Source organism: Carex rostrata, chromosome 33, assembly GCF_964058835.1.
Source record: "Carex rostrata chromosome 33, lpCarRost1.2, whole genome shotgun sequence".
NCBI classification, from domain to species: domain Eukaryota; kingdom Viridiplantae; phylum Streptophyta; class Magnoliopsida; order Poales; family Cyperaceae; genus Carex; species Carex rostrata.
Window position 1 is genome coordinate 3201296 of NC_135950.1, and position 21163 is coordinate 3222458.

At 31.6% G+C, this 21163-nt stretch overlaps 2 protein-coding genes across 2 annotated transcripts; both read right to left on the reverse strand.

The window, feature by feature from the left end:
• Positions 1–4049: 4049 nt before the first annotated feature.
• TAF7 (TBP-associated factor 7) lies at positions 4050–5720 on the reverse strand. The gene is made up of 5 exons (XM_078297135.1): positions 5558–5720; positions 4880–5013; positions 4654–4773; positions 4504–4567; positions 4050–4391 (listed from the first exon to the last, which is right to left on the reverse strand). The coding sequence occupies exons 1-5, from the start codon at positions 5679–5681 to the stop codon at positions 4225–4227; spliced, it is 609 nt and encodes a 202-aa protein (XP_078153261.1). The 5' UTR covers positions 5682–5720; the 3' UTR covers positions 4050–4224.
• Positions 5721–8036: 2316 nt separating this feature from the next.
• LOC144548363 (RING-H2 finger protein ATL39-like) lies at positions 8037–9814 on the reverse strand. Its single transcript, XM_078297031.1, has 2 exons — positions 9580–9814; positions 8037–8338 (listed from the first exon to the last, which is right to left on the reverse strand). Exons 1-2 carry the CDS (start codon positions 9812–9814, stop codon positions 8037–8039), a joined length of 537 nt encoding a protein of 178 aa, XP_078153157.1.
• Positions 9815–21163: the final 11349 nt, after the last annotated feature.

A 21163-nucleotide genomic window follows, 5' to 3' on the forward strand; every position in this document is an offset into this window, starting at 1 on the left:
TAGTTTCAAAGTTTGTAATCAACCAAATGAACCGGACCATTGGTATTAAGATTTAATTAATTGCAAATAGATTGGGTGATTCTAGGGTTAAAAATAAATGTGAAAAACAAAAAGATAATTTAAAGCTGCATGTGAAATTCAAAGAAGGCTTTGGATTGAAACCAACCTAACAGTAGTTTTGCAGTGTTTCTCATATAGATATGTTTATGTGGTAAGTGCTAAGATTGGTGCAATGTGAAATTTTTTATGTCATTTGAAGTTTGCTACTAAGATTATGAATTTTTTGCCTTCTATTTTTATATTTTTAGGGAAGTTGGGTTGTTGAGATGCAAATTAAAAGAATGATACATGATTATCAATAGGCTATGGTGAAGAAAAGATTTGTGGAAAAATGATAATTACAAGTTATTTATACAATAGGTAATTAGAATCTTTCAGAAACTATACCTCCTTTTTTCCTAAATTGGAATGCTAGAGTTCATATTAGGGTAAATTTTCCATTGCATAAACAGTTTGGATGGTTCTCTTTATTGAGAGCTCTAGATGGTTCTTGGCTTGCTAATAATACTCAAAAGAGAAAAACAAATTGAAATCTTTCTTTTCATGTTCAACCTTACTGTTTGTGAGATTCTCTATTGTAAAAAGAAAACACTTCTCTAGGAAGGTACTGACGATTCTAGTTTTAACAGCTGCACCCTTGCAGTATTGCAACCAGAGGCTTCCTTCTTGTAGAATCTTGTCAGCTGACATTCCTTGGGGCATTCTCTTTGGATCTGTCTCATGTGTCTTCAATTGTCTCCCTTTGAGTCATGACTTTAAAACCCATGTGGCTATCCATGCCTTTCCAAACCAGTTGAGCATATGGACATGCTAAAAACAAATTCGCATGTGTCGCACATTACACATCTGCTTTCGAATTTCGCAATTCGTAAACCTTCTTATCACCGAAATTTCTATTAATAGAAAGTTAATTAAATAAATATCGACAACGAAGAACGAATATGAGTTTTTTCGAAATATAGAGAAAACATGATAGTTTATAACATCAGAGAACATCTGACGTTATAAACTATCACGTTCAGGATTAACCATAACTCTCCGCACTTGCACTTAGTAATTAACTAAGAAAGCAAAAAAAAAAGAAAAAGAAAATACTAGACATAATTGTTAATCATTGTTCTTGAACTCCGACACCAATCTCAAAATAAATATTTACAATAGACACTAAATTTCTTTTGGTCCAATTAAGATTAAATTCAACCATTCTTTTTCTAACCACATGTGGCCGCAAGAGAGCTTTGCAGCAAAAATGGAACAAGTGATGATGTTGTAGATAGGGGTGGCAATAAAGTTCGTAGTTTGTGGTTTGATTGTGGCTCGTACCTGACTTGCTCGCTAATAGCTTGTTCGTTATTGGACTGAGCTGTTAAGAAGCTAGCTTGCTACTAGCTCGATTCATAATTAATGAGGTTAACCTCGGACCTAGCTTGCTCGCCAACTCGCGAGCTAGCTCGGTTAGATATCAATTTGTTAATTTGTATGAATTTGTGTGCATTTTATATGGTCTAGCTCTGTCCAGCTCAGTTCAGCTCGATTCAAAATGTTTGTAGAATTCATTTCTTCTTAAAACAAGATCCAACTAGATACAACGAGCCAGCTCATCAGCTCGTGAGCTAGCTCGGGCTGGCTTGTCAAGATTTCAAGTTGAGATTTTAGCTCCGATAACCTAGTTCCACCTCGCTCGACTGTAGCTCAGTCAAAAATTAACAAGCTAAGCTAGGACCTAGCTAAGATTGAGCCAGCTCGTTGCCACCCCTAGTTATAGTTAAAATCTGGTGTTTCTCTCAACGATTGAAGCGTCTGTTGCTTTTTTTTGTTTTTAAAAAAAAAGAAAACAAAAAAGACTTGTTACAAATGGGAACGACACTCAAAAAATTCTGAAAAAATAACAAAAAATAAAAAGTAGGAAAAAAGGCTAAATAAAATTATGATAAAAAACCTTTGAAATTGAAAATAATTATTTGTAATTAAAAAAAAAAGAATATAATTTAAAAGTATCTCTTCCACCAGTGGATAAGAACTTGCCCTTTTTTCAACATCAATTCCTACCAAATTTTCTTACCAGATTTCTTTTTCTTAATGAAGTTAAAATCCCTAAATATTTTAGTGTCTACTGACCTAGACTGAAAATTATTTTCCATACATGAATGTCATGCCAGTCAAGGCTGCAAACGAATTGAACTGAATCGAACTTAACCCAGTTCGAGTTCGAACCAATTTCGATACCGAGCTGGCTTGATTTGAAGTAGGGTTTCAAATTGAAAAGAAGAGTTTTGAGTATAATTTGGTGCGATTCGATTCGTTAATAGTTCGAATTGAGGTGGATCAGAGGAGAGTCAGAAGAGTTGGAGGTTTTAGATCGAGTCAGACCAATTTCGAACTGAACTAGACCCAATTCGAGTTTGAGTTCAAACCAATTTCGAACCAAGCTAGTTTGCTTCTGTTTCAGAATGAATTTCAATTAAACGTGTAAATTGCGAAAAAAAATTCAAATCGAATCACAAGCTATGATTTCTTGTCAGCCCTAGCCAGTCCACATTTCAACAAAATAATGACACTATTATATTCTTATATAGTCACAGATGAATAAAGATATGATATCGATGTGTTACAAATAAACCAACTTGTGACTTCCAACAAGCGAATAGATTCTACCAGTACAGAAAAGAGAGAAAGAGAGAGAGTAGTAAAGAAACAGTTATGAAAAACTATATTCAAACTGGGATGCTCTTTTTTATATCATACATTATACTGACATGACTTTGTTCATGACATATTCGCTTTATAAGAACAGTTATGAAAAACTACAATCTGATCAAGATGACAGTTTAGAACTGAGTTGCCTACTAGCTAGCTAGGTTCACATTTGAGATTCCAGCTTCCAAGTGAAGGCGGTTCAAGCACCGTCTATAAAGGAATTCTTACTGACGGTTCAAATGTTTCTGTGAAGTAGATCAAAGGTCGAATAAGTGGTCAGAGATACCTCAGGTATACCCGTTCTTTGAGAACGGGTTGTTAGATTCCTGGATCTTTTCTGTCTCCTGAGATGCTCATTCCAACCGTAATATCAACCAAATCTGATGTTTATAGCTACGGGAAGGTGATGTTAGAACTCATAGGTGGAAGGCGAAACTATCAAGAGAGTAGAGGAACAACTCACACTTCCGAAATTTGCAAGAGATGTTAGAAGGGAGACTAATAGAGGTGGTTGACACCTGTTGGTTGAATGAACATATAAAAGAAGATGAAGTTAGGGTTTTAATTAGTGTTGCTTTCTGTGGTCGATATGCTAGAGGGAAACTTGCTGGTACATCCATTGCCGGACAATTTTGTAGAATTGGATTCACAATATATTACATCAAAATCTGGCTATGGTGATACAACACAAACAGGTGATGAATCTGAGACTGATCTGATCTCAGATGATAAAATTTCTGATTGTATCGAGTGAAGTTATGAGAATCGTTGATGTCTATTTAGGTAAGATAAATTTTTGAACTCAAATATACTGATAAAGAAACAGAATGAAGCCTTTGTAATGCAATACTGACTCAAATATACTGATGTCCATTAAGGTAAGAAAGATTGAGTTTTGAACTCGAAGACACAGATAAAGAAATAGCTGAAGCCTTTGTAATGCAATACTGATTTTTAACAGCTCAGAAATTTTCAAATACCATGCATATTCTGACAAGATTAGAAAACTCCAAGATAATATGTAACCACATATCTCTAAAATCCTCAAAAACCTAATATTCAAATCAATCATTTTGAATTCTAGCAGGGATACAGATGATATTTTCCTTTGTACCTTTTTCTCCTTTAAATGGCATGTGCTTGCTATTCAACTCAAAATCATGCATTATCCTACAAGAGGAGTATCTACTATCTACATAAGAAATAAAATGCAAGCCCGTACAGAACCCGAAAATACATGCAAATACCCTACAAATGAGAAAAAAATTAGAAGTAAATAAAACATAAAAAAGTTACAATCTATGACTAACTATCATTAACAAAAGTACATAGTCCTCTTCAATGTTTCCTCCTTTAACACTTGGATTACATTGTAAATTAATCATTTTGGAACTAACTAAACATATAACAACAACCCATTATATAGTCATAAAAATAAAAGGTTACATATTGCGTTTTGGCCTTCATCTAATTATCTTGTTCCATGGAATCGTCAGACTCGCTCTGATCAGGTTCCTCACCAGTAGCAGCAGTTTCAACAGTTGGTGCATCTTGTTTATCTGTGGATGATGCCGGTACAGCCTTTTTGTGGCTACCACCTCCTTCCTCACCCTCACCGGTACCAGCATTTGCATCTACCAATTTAGTTAAGAAGAAAACCTTATGCCAGTAACTTGCCAGTATGTGCTATTATCATTTGCAATACCAAAGTAATAAAAGGGGTATAACTACAACAAAAAAGGATACAAGCAACAGTTCTCCCTGACATAATACACATCAGATCTTTCTCAACTCTCTGTACCAACTCCGGCTGCACCGAAAAAAAATCAGAAATAATTAAAAAAATAATATATAAAACAAGATTAGAAGTTAAAAAAATAAAGTAACTTATATTACATTCAAATCAGGTTCTCTTCTAAAGCGCTTTGTCCTAGCATTTTTCATAGGAGGAGTGAGGCCATGACGGGACTCAACTCCTTCAGGTACCGGGTCTCCTTCTTCTCTCACCATTATCATCTGTTTCATAAAAGTATAGCATCAGTACCAGTACCAGTACCAGTACCAGTTGCCAAATAAGGAGACAACAATTACATACAAAAATAACTGTGTTTTGTTTTGTTACCTGACCAGCATCAGCTGTTTTTATAAGCAAACTCTCATCATATGTTTTGTAAGATTCAACAATGCACGGCAAATCCAAGAGAGATGCAGGAAAGCTTTCATTGCCAATACTAAAAGTACCATTTCTTCCATCCTCTACATCCAACAAAATAAGTATATAAAATCCATATATAATAGGGTTATCTATGATATTGAACCAAACTAAGTCGGGTTTCTATGTTGCACTAATTTTGAAATTTATCCCAAATCAATTTAAGCACAAAAGATATCTAAATTGAACAATTAACATCGAATTGTTATCAATTTAACCCAAATCAAGCATGAATTACACTGACCATGAGCTGCAGTGCAGTTCATCCTCTATGTTCTTACATCATGTTAAACAGCACACACACATCTATAAAATTCAGTACCAACAAACAGTACCAGTAACCCCTTTCCTATGAGCAGCACCCACCCTAAGCAGTACCAGCACAGATGGTACCAGTATTCACAACAGGTGTCTGCACACAACCTAAACGGTGCCAGTATCCACGCTCGGTACCAGCGCACTATACCAGAAACTGATTCAACCAGTACCAGAAACTGGTACAGTGTAATTACCTCCTTGTATCACATTTAATCCCTAATTAGATATAATCCTTGTAGGCAGAAACTCAATCCAGTTGCAATTAGGTACCTGAGAAAGACAAATCGAGAGAAGCATCTTGAGATTCAGAGGAGGAGGTAGCGTTCTCGTTTAAGAGGCGCTCGATTCGCTCGGCCACAGAGGGAGGCACTCGTAGTATAAACTGTTCTTCCATCGAAAGCGAGAGAGGAGGAGGAAGAGGAGAGGAGAAAGAAAGGGATGAATTGCGATCTCTCTAGAGAGAAATTGCTGTCTCCTATCGTCTCTGAGGTAACAGAAAAATTGAGTTGAGATCACAACCGTCTGATCAGAATCTGGGCCTTCAATCTTTGTGCCAGAGAAGATCGGACAGTAGAGATGTAAAATAAAAATTTCTGTTACCTCAGGTGATATGAATTCGAAATTGGATTATGGAATCCATTTATTCTCTGAGGTAATAGAATATTTCCATTTAGATCTGGACCGTCCGATCAGGAAAAGAAAAAGAAAACACTCGAACAGTAGAGCGCGTGTCGGCTCCAACACATGGGATTGCGTGTCCTATGAGATGTCTCCTATTTTGCGTGGCCGACCGTGTCCGGTGCCTATTCGGGGATAGTGCAGGGTCAGTATTATTTGAGCTTTCAGATTCGTGCAGAGCGTATTTGAACGGTTGGGATTTTCCAAAACGTCGCACAACATATGAGAGCCCAATTTGAATTGGATGGTTCGGATCTAAACTAAAAAAAATATAGGTTACTTTAGGAGATCCAAACTCAGGGACAGGGGCTGCAATAATAAAACGGACGATCCAGATTAATCTCAATCTGATTTCTATGAAAAATATAGGAGGTATGTTTTGAGATTCATGTCAGATTAAAAGAACGGTCCAGATTTATGTCTTTGTTGAGAAAGTCAGCCATGAGCCATGGGTTCTAACTTTGATTATTAAAGAAAAAAAAATGGTTTAAATACGTTCGTTTTTTTCCTCTATTATATTTTTATTTTTAAAATTTTAACAAGTCAAAATTTAAATATTTAAAAAAAATTATTAAATGATCTATATTATTTTTTCTATGCATATGTAAAAGATTATAACATTTCAACTTTATTTTCATTATGATCACAAATTTGCAAAATAAAAAAAAATATTAAAATGTGCCTCGAGATCAAATTTTATATTTTTTTTGGAATATTTTTACTATCTTTTTAGATAAATATAAAATTACTATTTAGATGGTCCATAATCTTCTAAAATAGTGATTTTGTACATATTTAAAAATTAGTAAAATATTTTCAAAAATATATAAAATTTGGTCTTCAAGCACATTTTTAATATGAAAATCATGTTAAATAGTTCAGATCGACTGTTCAAACATTGAAATGAAGAAAAGAATGCGAAGCATGATTGGAGCTCAAAATCGATTATACATTTTAACCCTACGATTAAATAAATTACAATGAGATAAAAAATGCTCCTCCAAAGGAAACAATTACCACACCTCAAAAGGAAACAACTCTATGAAAATATTTTTACAATAAGAATATTTTATGGAAATATTTTATAACGAAATACACTATGAATTTAACAATTTTTTTTTTTGTGTTTTGTACGTTTATATTAATTTTTTTAGAATATGTTAAGTTTTTTTTAGAATATATATTCAAAATTTATTCAATAGAAAATCATTGATGTTCATTATCACTAAACTTTATTCTAAATTTTAATTATGCTATATTTAAGTGGGAACAATTGTTAACTGTTTCTATAAACACCCAATAAATAAAAATTTCTACACTATATTTAGAGAATTTAAAATAACACATCATAACGAATAATGTTATGAGAAAAACCTTCTATTATTATGTTGTTTTTTTCATAAAAATTACAAAAAAAAATATTTGTTATTCGAAATAAAAATTATGCATATATCTCCCTCAAACTTTGCTCATCTCATCAAAATTTCTAATTTCACCCTTCTTATTCTTCAGGTGCATTTGGATGAGACTTGAATTAGTAAGAATAGTGAGTTAGCTCAAATTTTGGTTAGATTAGTAAAATAGCATACTAATTAACCCCATAAAAACATACAAAAGAATAGTCAATTTTTACTAACTCAAACACATTCAAACATAAAATATATAATAGTTCATAATAGTAGCTAGTTAGCTATTCATTGCCTCATCCAAACATACCCCAAATTAAAAACTTATTTCAAATCAATAAATATCAATAAAATATATCATTGAAGATAAATATAATTAAAAAACATTCATCCTCATCTCCTATAACAAAAGCCTTATTCCTCCTTCCAATATGATGTAATAAGTACAACCAAAATTGTATTTGCAAAATTCAATTAAAATTAAGGACACTTTGTCACAATCATACCATCTCAACTCTTGTCTTTTTTATTTTTTTTTTGTGAAAATTTTTACAGAAGCTGCGAAGTCATGAATGGAAATCAAATCTCAACCTTTGAGTACAACAGTCTTAATAATTTTTTCCTAGTCAACTGTGCTATCTCTCTTTTTTTCATCTCAACTCTTGTCAGTTGTTACATTTGCACTTATAATCAAATCTACACAACGGACATGTCGAGTTGTGACGGAACCATGAGCGGATACACTCCGGATGAAACAAATGGAGACAAATCGACAACATCACAACTGGCTCTCCTTTCTGCAATTTGCTGAGACATATCACACAATCCGTGTTCATGTTGCTTGCATCTCTTTGGTAGATATCATCCGGGATAAATGGCACAATGCCAGGTTTCCTTGCACAATTTCGTGCCTCTCGGGATTGATAAGAAGCCGTCGTCATGCAAATGAAGTAACCAACATATGCACCTGTTAGAAAAATGATTAGAGAAATCATTAGATCAGTAATCATCTTATAATTTGTTCTTATTGCATCCCTATAACAAATAAATTAATTATGTTGTGGGGTGGTGTTGGTAGTGGAAAAAAATTGTCTGCTCTTCAAAAATTCTGCTCTTTCTACATACTATTCTCTTTCCTCTTTATCTCTCTGTCTTCTCTATCTTTCTCTTTTAAAGAGAGAGAGACAGAAAAATGGAGAGCAGGGAGCTGCTATTTTTCTTAGAATAACAACAGATTCGTATTCAGTCAAAGTTGTCATAAGAAATTAGGCATGTTATTTTGGGACAATTGGAGTAATAACTTTGAAACACTACTGTTTTCGTTATTTAAGATAAAATAAATTTGCTCAAAGTTGTCATTAATTAGGAATATTAAAGTTAGCCATCATTTTTTCGCTAAAAATATACATAATTTGTATAAATTAACCTTGACTATATTTGTCATCCCTATCTGTCAAATTTAATTTTAAATGGTGTACATGATTGAGACTCTAATAAAATCCATATAATTGAAGAGAAATTTTAATGTTGTTTTTACAAGTAATTTAGAAGAATTTTTTTATTGAATAGTTCTTCTAACATCTCTAGCTAGTTCTACATCTGATATTTGGTTGAAGCTTGAAATTAAGGAGGTTTAAATTAGTTTTTTCATCTTAGACTGACTTAAGCTATTTATATATGTTTAATGAGATCTAAAATTAAATCATGATAATCCAGTTCTTGTTTGTTTGATTGAACTTTTTTTTACTTTACATGATAGATCTCAATAAGAAATAGAAGAGGGTTCAATTAAATGTACAATGGTTTTGTACGTGCTCCAATTATGCTCCACAATCTTATCACTGTTTTAAAAGTTCAAATAGTCAATTCAGACCGCTCAACATGATCTTCATAATAAAAAAATTCTTCAAGACCAAATTTTATATTTTTTTAGAATTTTATTAATATTCTTTTAGATAGATTAAAATCATTGTTTTCAGAATATTCTGAACCATCCATAAAAATGATATTGTACATATCTAAACAACATTGATCCTCATCTCATATAACAAAAATCTCAATCGTACTTCCAATTTCATGTAATATATACAACCAAATACAAGTATTTGCATAACTCAATTAAAAAGACATGCACTCTCAATCACAATCTTACCATCTCAACTCTTAATCATCAGCTGTTATACCAGAACTTATTATAATCAAACGTACACAAAGGGCATGTCGAGTTGTGACGGAACCACGAGCGGATGCACTTCGGATGAAACAAATGGAGACAAAACAACAACTGCACAACTCGCTCGTCTTTCTGCAATTTGCTGAGACATATCACACAGTTCGTGTTCATGTTGCTTCCATCTCTTCGGTAGATATCACCCGGGATAAATGGCACAATGCCAGAGTTAATTGCACGATTCCGTGCCTCTCGGGATTGATAAGAAGCCATTGCAGTGCCGATGAGAATAGTGACACATGCACTTGTTAGAAAAATCAATACAGAAATCATTAGATCAATAATCATCTCTTGAGTTTATTTGTTCTTGTTGCCTTAATTTCTAAAACAAATAAACTTATGTTGTGGGGGTGGTGTTGGTATATAGTGGAGGGCAAGAAATTAGGCTTATGTTTAAATCATGTTATTTTGGGATAATTGGAGTAATTTAAAGTTAGAAATATCAAAGTTAGCTTAATTAGAAACAGAGCCATCATTTTGCCGCTAAAAATATACATATGTGCATTTTGCAAAAAATAAAAATAAAAATATTTCAACATTTTTTTTAGGAAGTTTCCTTGTACTAAGTTGGTCGATCTCCTCTCCAATTATAAGGATTTATAGGAGTTAATTCCATGCAAATAATAACGGTTAAATTTAGATCAGATCGTATAAATTAATCGATCTAGACCATTAAATTTTAAATGGACAGTGTATATATATGAGACTCTCTAATAAAATCCATATAATATTTAAAGAGGAGTTTAATTTAGTGTTGTTTCTATAAGCAATTTAGAAGATTTTTTTGTTGTTGAATAGTTCTTCTAACATATCTAGTTCTACATCTGATATACATTAAGCTGTGTTATGCTCTGGTCAATTCACATAAACCAAAATTTTAGACTTCATTAAACATTTCGTTCTCACAACTTAGAAGAAAACTCACTCATCAATTAACATTCAAATTAAATTACAAATAGCATTGAAATCAGGATATATATATATATATATATATAGCAACAGATATACTAAAACAACCCGAAATGGTAATGACGTTTCTCCACTTCAGATCCAACTCCTTACATATCTTGAGAGCTCGGTACAACAAGAATGAGACGTTTTTCGTGAGGATAAAAAAGTAACTTTTCACAACGGAGTACTGTCATTGTTCATCTTTTTCTTTTCGCGAGGGAGTACCGTTATAAATGCGCTTTTTCCCTCGCGAAAAGTGTCTACTCTATTGTTGTCACATCCTCGAACTAGGGGAGGATTGACTCTGAGTGGGACACTGGCCATGCTTACCTGTCAGTGGGCCCCGCATAGCAAAAGAAACAGGTTTTGCCAAAATGGTGCTAACAACTAAGCACCATGACCGATTCTATCATTGGCCGTCAGTGTTAAAAATTTATAAACTTAATTATTAGTCAAATGTTAGACGTTTCTATCTAGAAATATTATGAATGTAATAGTTAGCGTTGGAATTCTCTAGAAGTCATATATATTGTGGTCTTCTAAGTTTTTTTGAAAGATGAAAAAGAAAATAAAGAGAATTTATTATTTTGATTTATTTTGCAGAGAAATATGTGTAGAAATATGTGTAGGCTCCACTACAAACAATAACATATAAAAATAAAAAAAATAATCACATAGCTGCGTAATTCCCTAATAATAAAAAATTAGCAGGGAAGAAGAAGAGAAATAGTTCTAACATGGTGAGGAAAAGCCCGAAATTTTTATTAATAGGAAATTAATTAAATAAATATCCATAATAAAGAATGAATCTAAGTTTTTTCGAGATATAAGAAAAACGTGATAGTGTATAATGGCCAAAATTAGTGATACTAATCACCGCACTTATTAATTAACTAAAAAAAAAAATTCCTGGCCCTAATTGATAATCACGTCCATATTGATATGTGACAGAGGATACAGACTGTATCGCTAATCCTGGCCGTCACTACAAAAGACTGACACTTTTCGCGAGGATAAAAATTAACTTTTCGCGACGGAGTACCGTCATAAATGCGCTTTTTCTCTCGCGAAAAGTGCATACTTTGTTGTTGTGCGTGATAATTTATAACGTCCTCTGGACGTTATAAACTATCACGTTTTCCCTATATCTTGAAAAAACTGATATCGTTCTCCATTATGGATATTTAATTAATTAATTTCCTATTAATAAAATTTTCGGGAGGAAAAGAGACATTATTTTAAGGGGAAGAAGGGAAGAAGAGGACACTAGAAATAATTGACATATTAAGTTTAAATTATAGGGTATATTGATCAATTTAAATTTAAAAAAATTAAATATAATCTTAAATAATTAAGAAAAACAGTGGAAAGAATGTTAAATATTGTGGTGTTTTGATGGAAAACTTTGCTATTTCAAAAGTATGGGCACACTAGAAAATTTCCCTTATGTTTATATCTTTTTCAAATAAAAATATAAAATTGTGCCTATCCATGAATTTTATTCCAAAATATTTTGTTTCTATCTTTTCTAAAAAAAATATAAATATATACTTAATAATGTTCAAAATAATTATAAAATTATATCTCATCCAAAAATATTTATTCCATTGGCAAATTATTCTGACAAGTACCGCTCAAAAAATAATTCACAAGTTTTGGCATCCGTAAAAATATGGTATATATCTAGTTAGGGTTGCAAATGGATCGGATACTATAGTAAAATCATACCGTATTCACTTTTAGTTTTTGAATACAGATACAAATAACTGCTTTTTATAATAATGAATAAATAATTTTTTTATAATAACTATATGGTAAATATTTACATTAAAGTTTTTTTGAAAAATAGTGGTATATACCACCGATTTCATTGAAATCAGAATCCTTAGCACAATCGATCTGGTACCTAAAATTGGTACCAAAATCAAATGTGGCAAGTCTTTACAACAGGTCAAAACAAAAGTAGCAACATGAGAAAGTAGCAAAAACATAATAACATGCACAAAACATAAGGCAGTAACCTAAGAAAATATCTAAACAACATAACATGCACAAAAAAAAAAAAACTAAGTACTACATATCTAAAAAGTCTTTATCCTCCTCCTCTTCTCCAAACATTGGAGATAGAGGGTTGCCATTGCCAAAACCCTACATATCTCCCACTGGTGTTTCCTGGGACAGGGACAACAGAAGGTCTATCACTTGAGTCGTATGAATATTCAAATATCAGATACAATTCTGAATATGAACAGATCCAAATACAGATATATGGATTATATCCAACCCGTTTGCACCCCTATTCTAGCTAGTGCCAGTTTACATGGTGGTCCTAATGTATAAAAAAAATCAATTGGTCCTTTCAAAAAATCTAATTTTGTGTATTTCAGTATTTTTAACTTAAAAGCTCTTTTTACTACACCTAAAATTGTTTCCAAGATAATGTTTCTAGAAACATCCAATAAATAGAAATTTCTAGACTGCATTTAGAGAATTCAAAATAACACGTCATAACAAATAAAGTTATAAAAAGAATCTTCTATTACTAAGTTTTTTTCATTAAAATTATAAGCAAATATTTGTTGTTAAAAAAACAAAAAATTATGCATCACCCTCAAACTTCGCTCATTTTATGAAAAAAATTATTTCACCCCTCAAGTTCGAAATTTATCTGAAATCAATACATATTATTAAAACATCATTGTAATAAGATAAATTGAAAACTTGATCTTCATCTCAAATAACAAAAATATTATTACTACTTCCAATTTCATGTAGTAATAAATTATATTTGCTCAACTCAATTAAATGGATATTCATTCAATACTTACAAGAAGGGAACAATATTTTCGTAAGTAAAAGTGACTATTGTCGAGGGTACACTGATAGAAAAATGCCATTTATGAGAATATCAATATTACTAACAAAAATATCCACGAAAATACCTTTAGCAAAAAATATTTTTACCCTCACAGATAGTGACATATCACAATCATACCATATCTACACTTAACTGATCAAACCTACACAAAGGACATGTTGAGTTGTGACGGAACCACAAATGAATGCACCTCTCATGAAACAAATGAAAACAAAACGGCAACTTCACTATCATCTCTCCTTCATGTAACAAGCCGAGACATACAACACAAGTCGTGTTCATGTCGCTTCCATCTCTTTGATACATATAACCCGTGATAGATGACACAATGTCAGATGATTTTGCACTAATTGGTGTTTCTCGAGATTGGTAAGAAGCTGTCGTGTGCGATTGCGAGGTTGCAGGAGATCCACGATCCATCATCATTGCGGCGAGTATCATACTATCTGTATTCTCTGGGAAAATAGTATAGATCAAATCTTTCAAATTACTTGAAAGCCATAGTTTAACATTGTTGATTGCAGTAATCATCTCTTTGAGTTTATTTGTTCTTCTAATTGCCTCCCTAGAACAAATAAATTTCTGTTGGGGAGCAGAGATTAGGCTTAGATTTAAATCATGTTATATAGGAACAATTGGAGTAATTTAAATATATTACACAACTATTTTGGTTGTCTATGATAGAATTAATTTGCTCAAAGTTGATATAAATAGTTAGAAAATGTATTAAATTTTGCTTAATTAGTTAGGAACATATCCATCTTTTTGCTTCTATAGACTATAAATATGCATGAGTATTTTCCAAAAAAATATATATATATCATTTTTTTAGGAAGTATATACCCTTGTACTAAGTTGGTCTCTTCTCCAATTGTATAGATTTATATGATACATGCAAATCTTTAACTGTTCAATTTAAATTAGACCGTCTAAATTAATCTTGACTATATTTGTCAAGATTTTCATCTAAACCATTCAATTTTAAATGGATGGTGTATATGAGACTCTAATTAATTAAATCTATATAATTGAAGAGAGGAGAGTTTTAATGTTGTTTCTATAAGCAATCTAGAAGAATTTTTATTTTTATTTTTTTGAATAGTTCTCCTAGTTCTACCTCTGATATACATTAAACTGTGTACTGCTCCTGTTGATTCACAGTAAACCTGAGCCAAAATGATGTGATTTGAAGATGAAAATATTGATGGTAAATTGGTTTGCCAATTTGATTTTATATATATGAACATTGCAACAAAAGTTGCATTATTGATTTGACATTTACATTTATAAAAATATTAATCTAAAAATGATGAAATTTGATACTATAAATATAATATTTTGAATATATTTCTTGAGTATTATATCATATATCTAATTTGAGACATTAGTTTGCTAAAGAAAACATACAAATTAGCTAACTTAATTTCAAAATTTGACCAGAATTAACTCGAAATCTTATAAGATAATATATTCATCTATAATAGAATATTTAAATTCTTATTTGGTATTGATTCATATGTGAATCTAATTACATAAAATTTTAATCATGTTATAATCCGATCCATCAATAGCCCTACTCAAAATGATAAATGTGCATCTATGTAATTCCAATCTTAAATCTTCAAATATTAATAGAAGCATCAACCATTAACAAAAAGCAACATATGTCAAGTATTAATCATTATCATAAACAAAATAAATTCTTGGACAATATCAACTATTTATTATTAGATAACAAGCAATTCAAACTTATGTAATTAAAGTGTGAACTATATTTTAAATCTAGACCCCAACCATTTAGACCTAGCTATTATATTGCAAAAAAATACAAGCACGGTCCATCTATACATTGCAATTCTGAAAAGTTCAATTTAGATTATAACATTTTAAATTTTACAAGAAGAAATTAATTATAACACTTTATCGTGTGTCAGGGTACAGAAAATCCTAAAGAATTTAAAATTAAATAATAAATCTTCTCAAATGGTAGCTAACATATGTGAAATTAAATCATTATTAATTCGAAATAGATGTTTATAATTAATGATAATCAAGTTTATAAATAAATCTCATGTTATTGTAATCAAATACACAATATCAATACAAATACAAGATCTTCTCTAACCTATTCCGTTTATTTTAGCAGGCCCATCATATGGGCTTAGGCCTTAAAATAATTATCTTGGGCCTTATTGTATCTTGGCCCTGATTGTACTGATGTAACCCTTCAATTGAACAACTATATATTATTAGTGAGGTATGGATCTTACAAAAAAATACATGTCAATTTTATATTAGTTATTGGGTTCCAATATTGTTTACACTATTAATTGCCTATGGCGGTTTTTTTAAGTTAACTAGATGCTTATATTTTGCTGGTTTTCTTAAACACAAATGAGATGATCCATAAAGAGTAAAGTGATATATACTCTTTGACATCACATAGCCACTACCAATTTTTTTTTTTAAAAAAGACATCACATTGCTTTGTATATAAAAGAATTGTACACTCAAAAGTTAGCTCGTGTTTCACCACAGAACAATATATTCTGTACCATAGGTTGGTGACTCTAAAGGTGTGTTCCAGAACAGAAGAGGAAAACCTTCATTAAAGGAAAGGAAGGGGACACCGATGGGGGGAGGTCAACCCTAAATCTACACCTCAAAACAGGTGGTACAGATTTTGCCAAAACAAAGCGTAGCACTCCCCTCTTTTCTCCTCCGCACAGTAGCTCGTATCCTCCGCCCCCACTTCGATTCTCCCCTTCTAGAGCAGGTGTATACGCTCAGTCACATGCCACAACAACAATGAGACAGTATTCGCGAGGATAAAAAGTGAAGTCTGGTGAAGTCCTAACCTCCGCACAGTGTTTTCTTCTTCCCCTTCCTCCGCGTACCCTCTTTTGGAGCTTAGTCTAAAAGAAAAGGCACGAAAACAGAAAGTATTTGATGTATCAACAGAGGGTTTTGCAGTAGCTAGAGAGGTTGGAGAAGCTGGTTGGTGGGCCCGCAAATGCATATACGCATGAGGTTGAGGAACTGTATATGCTGTGTAAGCTTGAAAGTCTGACGCATCAGGTCGAAAAAACGTCTGCTGTGGTTTTTTGAGCAAGTGAATCGTTTGATTTAGTAATTAATATAACTTGTTGGGCAATTATTTTACAGTCTAGCTTGTATCAAGGGATGCTAATGTATTCTGAAAGGGCTCCTTGTCTTTCTGGTATACTGCTTCATATATATATAAAATATGCTTCCAGGAACACCAGTTTTGACTACAAACTGCAGCTTCCAGGTGCATTTCTTTAATTTTATGTGCAGGATCTACATTCTGGTATACTGTCTATGCACAACGCTGTCATGTTTTCTCTCTTCAAGGTTTCTGTCTATGCTACTTTCTTTTCTGAACAAATTTCAATGTATATATATGATGCTATGCCTGGTTTAGTGCTCTAAACTTTAGACACAATTTAGCTAGATTACAAACTGTGTAATTGAGCATATAGGATGTATATTACTGGTTTTGTTTTTCGAACATGTTCCACCAAAAAAACAAATTGTATAGGCAACTCAATTGTGCAGCCAATTGTTGTCTTAAGAAGGCATCAAATCTGACCATTCCTAAAAACGAACCAATATATACAAACTATCTAATCACATTAAAAGGTTTTGATTTGGAAAATAAAAGGAAAATTTTACATACAATCTCATCTCCTAACACAAACATAAGAAAAGCATATATATTATAGCCAAGCCCTATAACATGACTTATAATGACTCCAACAAAAAAATACGTACAGTGAATAAAATAATTATTTACATGTATTTTTCAAATAAAATCTATTAAATTAAAATATTTTAAAAAAAATAAACAAGCACGAAAAGAAAATGAAAACTTCAATTGGAAAACGGAACAAACAACAAATGAGAAATGATTTTTTTTTCACTCCTAATTTTTTTTGACGTTCCCTCCAATTTTTACATTCCCTTCATTTTTTTTTTTTTGCTTCACTTCTCTATCTTTAATCTGAACTGTTTATTGAGGTAAATATGCCTCTGCCTAGCTTCCCGGAATTTTTATAGTTATAATTACCATCTTAATTTTCAAGAAAGAAATTCTGACTTTATTATTGATATCTGAAAAATATAAATCATACCACCTACGTAGCTCCAGCCTGCGCAGAACTAGGGCCTCCTGCACAGGCTGAAGCTGTTCATAATTACTAAGTTCTGTGCATCTCAGAGGTGCGCAAAACCAGTGTATTTTTTTTTAGATTCTGATGTATTATGGTTTATTGAAAGAAAAAAAAAATTGAACAAAATGAAGAAATTATAGACCCCTTTTAAGTTTTGTTGTGGAAAACTAATTTAATAAATAGACAATGCACATGTGCATTATAATAAAAAAATCAAACTTGATTAAATATTAAAATTAAATAAATAGAGCATATGACAACGTGACAAGTGCATGAACAACAACATGGCTAATAAATAAATAGAGAAATATGCCACAATGTGACAAGTTGAACTACAACATGGCTAATAAATAAATAGAGCATGCCACAATGAGACAAGTGAACTACAACATGGCTAATAAATAAATAGAGCATGCCTCAAATAAATTATCAATTCCAGCATCACATGAGAAAATATCAACTCAACTAACAAGCATAGTGCTCTTATTCAAAATAAGATACAAAAGACAAGTTCCATGCATGGCTCCATACCATCAAAAAAAAAAAAAAAAAAAAACAGAACTTACGTACTAACCACAACACAACCTAACCATCATTAAACTCCTTAATATATAAACTTCTAGCTAGGTTCATAGCATTATTAAGCTTCTTAATTAATTAGCTAGATAACCTAATCTATCTCAAAAGGCATCTTAATAGGGTTATTCTTATCTATAGGAACATAGTATAGCTGGTTATAAGTGAATGGTGGGAACTTGATCTTGTTACCACAATTGGTTTTCATGCTGTTTGGACAGCCGATGATGCTCTTACTGTTGCCCGATATTGCGGTTGCACTGGAGCACAAATGAGAATGATAACTTGGGACGTAATGCTGACTCGATGTCCTCACGGTAATACTTGGTAGTATTTGATGGTACAATACATTTGTAGCACAACAAAAAAACACATAATATATAAGAAATGTTAGATGTAGGATTTGGTTTGCCCATAACCCTAAGCTCATCCTAGTGGTTTGTTTGTTGTAATAACTTGTGATGTTATATATATATATTTTCTATAGTACTTTTGCATTTGGTTAATTGGAATATAATAGAAGACGGATGTACACTTCATGAGGTTCATTTTTTTAATTTCATGTGCTTATACATAATTTTTCTATAAAGTCTAAAGTAAAATACTATGGATTCTGTAAAACGGGCTCTCATACTCATCCTAACAAATTTCTATAATTCATGCTATATGTTGTTTTCCAAAACCTTATAGCTTGAAGGTTTATCTCCGTCCGTGAATAAGAGTGCTAAAGAGAAACTTAGTAACCTTTTGTGGCAAGGTAGCTCAGGAGGTCGAGATTCTTTCGAAGATTGAGGGCCTGCTGGAAGTAGTTGGTCTGAGTAAGGTTAGAACAGGGGCCATATTTACAGAATGTAGAATTCCACATGGTTACTCCATTGTTGCTTGGGCATTTAACATTAGGCCAGTATGAGTTCATATCTGGTATGAAATTTGTGAGCTGCACATTTCAATTTTCCAGTGTTAGTGTAAAATGTTACAAGTTAAGCTTCTTAAGCAGAATCCTTAATTGGTGGTAGCTCTGTGCTGATGATATGAAATTTTTGGTTCACACATAACCTAAAGGCGACTTGGATAAATTAAAGTTAAAAAAAATCTATCAGAGTGTACCGGGTACTGGTACCAAAACCCTACAAAAACCACAGTTCATCTACATATTACAGTATTAAACTTCATACAACCAAATCACATAACACCTACAACAATCTCATAACAAAAACTTCATTTTTAACAAAATTACATATATTATAGACATGATATATGAATAATAAATATCATGCTTATAACATTGCATTGCAAATTTAAGCTTTATTTTTTAAAATTATCAAGATTGTTAAAAGAAAAAAATAATCATGTGACCCCCTCATACATGACAGCACATTATAAATCTAAAGGCTTAATACTTGAAATGTAAGGCACACTGTACTGGTGCTAGGTGATATTTTTTTTGTGGTCCAGGCATTTACCAGAGAAAAATTGGTACAAAAATTTAATTACCTGATTGACGTAGAAATTGCAAGTGGAGTTGCAGTTGGTGAGACTAAGACAGCTAAATTTGAAAAGAACAAGATTAATCGGCCAATTAGTCGGAAAAATCTATGACGGTTGGTCACCGCTAATGACTAATCAGCCGATTAATCGGTCTAAATAGACGTTTTTTACAACATTGGGTGAGACTAAGACAGCTAAATTTGAAAAGAACAAGATTTTTTTGGCACAATTTAGCCGGGAGATGAAATCATTAAAACAATCAGAAATTGTACATTAATGCCAATTGCAATTTGAACTTGTTAGTAATTGGGTCAAATTATAAGATTTTTCATATACATATTCAAATAGAAAAAATAAAATTAATTAACCAAAATTCACATACAAAATTTTCAAGCTCTTCCAGTAATCATCTTTTTGAGTTTATTTGTTTTTGTTGTATTCTTATAACAAATTAGGTTTATATCATGTTATATTGTTACAATTGGATAATTTAAATTTAGAACCCCACTATTTTGGTTGTCTAAAAATGAATTAATTTGCTCAAATTGATAACTGAAAATTAAATTTCTAAATTGTTGATTTTCTTTGTTATTTCAATAATGGTCATTTTTCATAGAACGTTTAGGGAAGGCTCGTTACTTCAATTAATTATTACTTATCAAATTTCAAAATACATTTTTTATATTAATTGGGTGTCATAATTTTTTTTATCAATAAACTCTATCAAGATTTTAAATTCTAAATAATGATGTCGTATATACTTATTTATAAAGTTTAAATCATACAAATAGTAATGGATCGTCACTCTTTAAATATGAGAAAACAATACTCATGTGATCTCATGACTAATTTATGTGTTTACATGCATGACTATAGTGTGAAATTCACAATCATAAATTTGCTTAATAAATTATAACATTTTGCTCAATGAAAATGAAATTTTCACCAATGCCATATTATCTAAAGCTAGTTAGCAAGAAATTTGATGCATAAAATGATCAGAAACATAAACCTTTTATAATTATTAAATTTGCATAACAGTGAAATCTTTAAGCAAAGCTTAATTGTCTTAACTCATATGACATTTGTATAAGTAATAAACTGTAGTAAAATAAATATTTGTTTTTCAAAACTCAGCTAATAATCAATGAAATTGCTAACAACCAGTGCAGCTATCTTTTGTAGGTCAACTACGGTGCACTGAAATGTTTTTCTTTTATGGAACATAAATCTAACAATTAGAGCAAAGTAGAAAAAGAAAAATGAAGAAAATCAATAAGGGAAACTCAAGAACATGAAATGACTTACAGACAGAGAAAAAGACCAACCAAAATCAATGCCTAATTAGTTCAGAAATCCTTTAAAATTTGAGTAACTGTTCTATCTCCTTTAAAAAATTACCACTAAAACTTCATAAACTTTATATATTTATAGTCACAGGTTACAAGCATAACAATCTTATAACAAACTAACTAC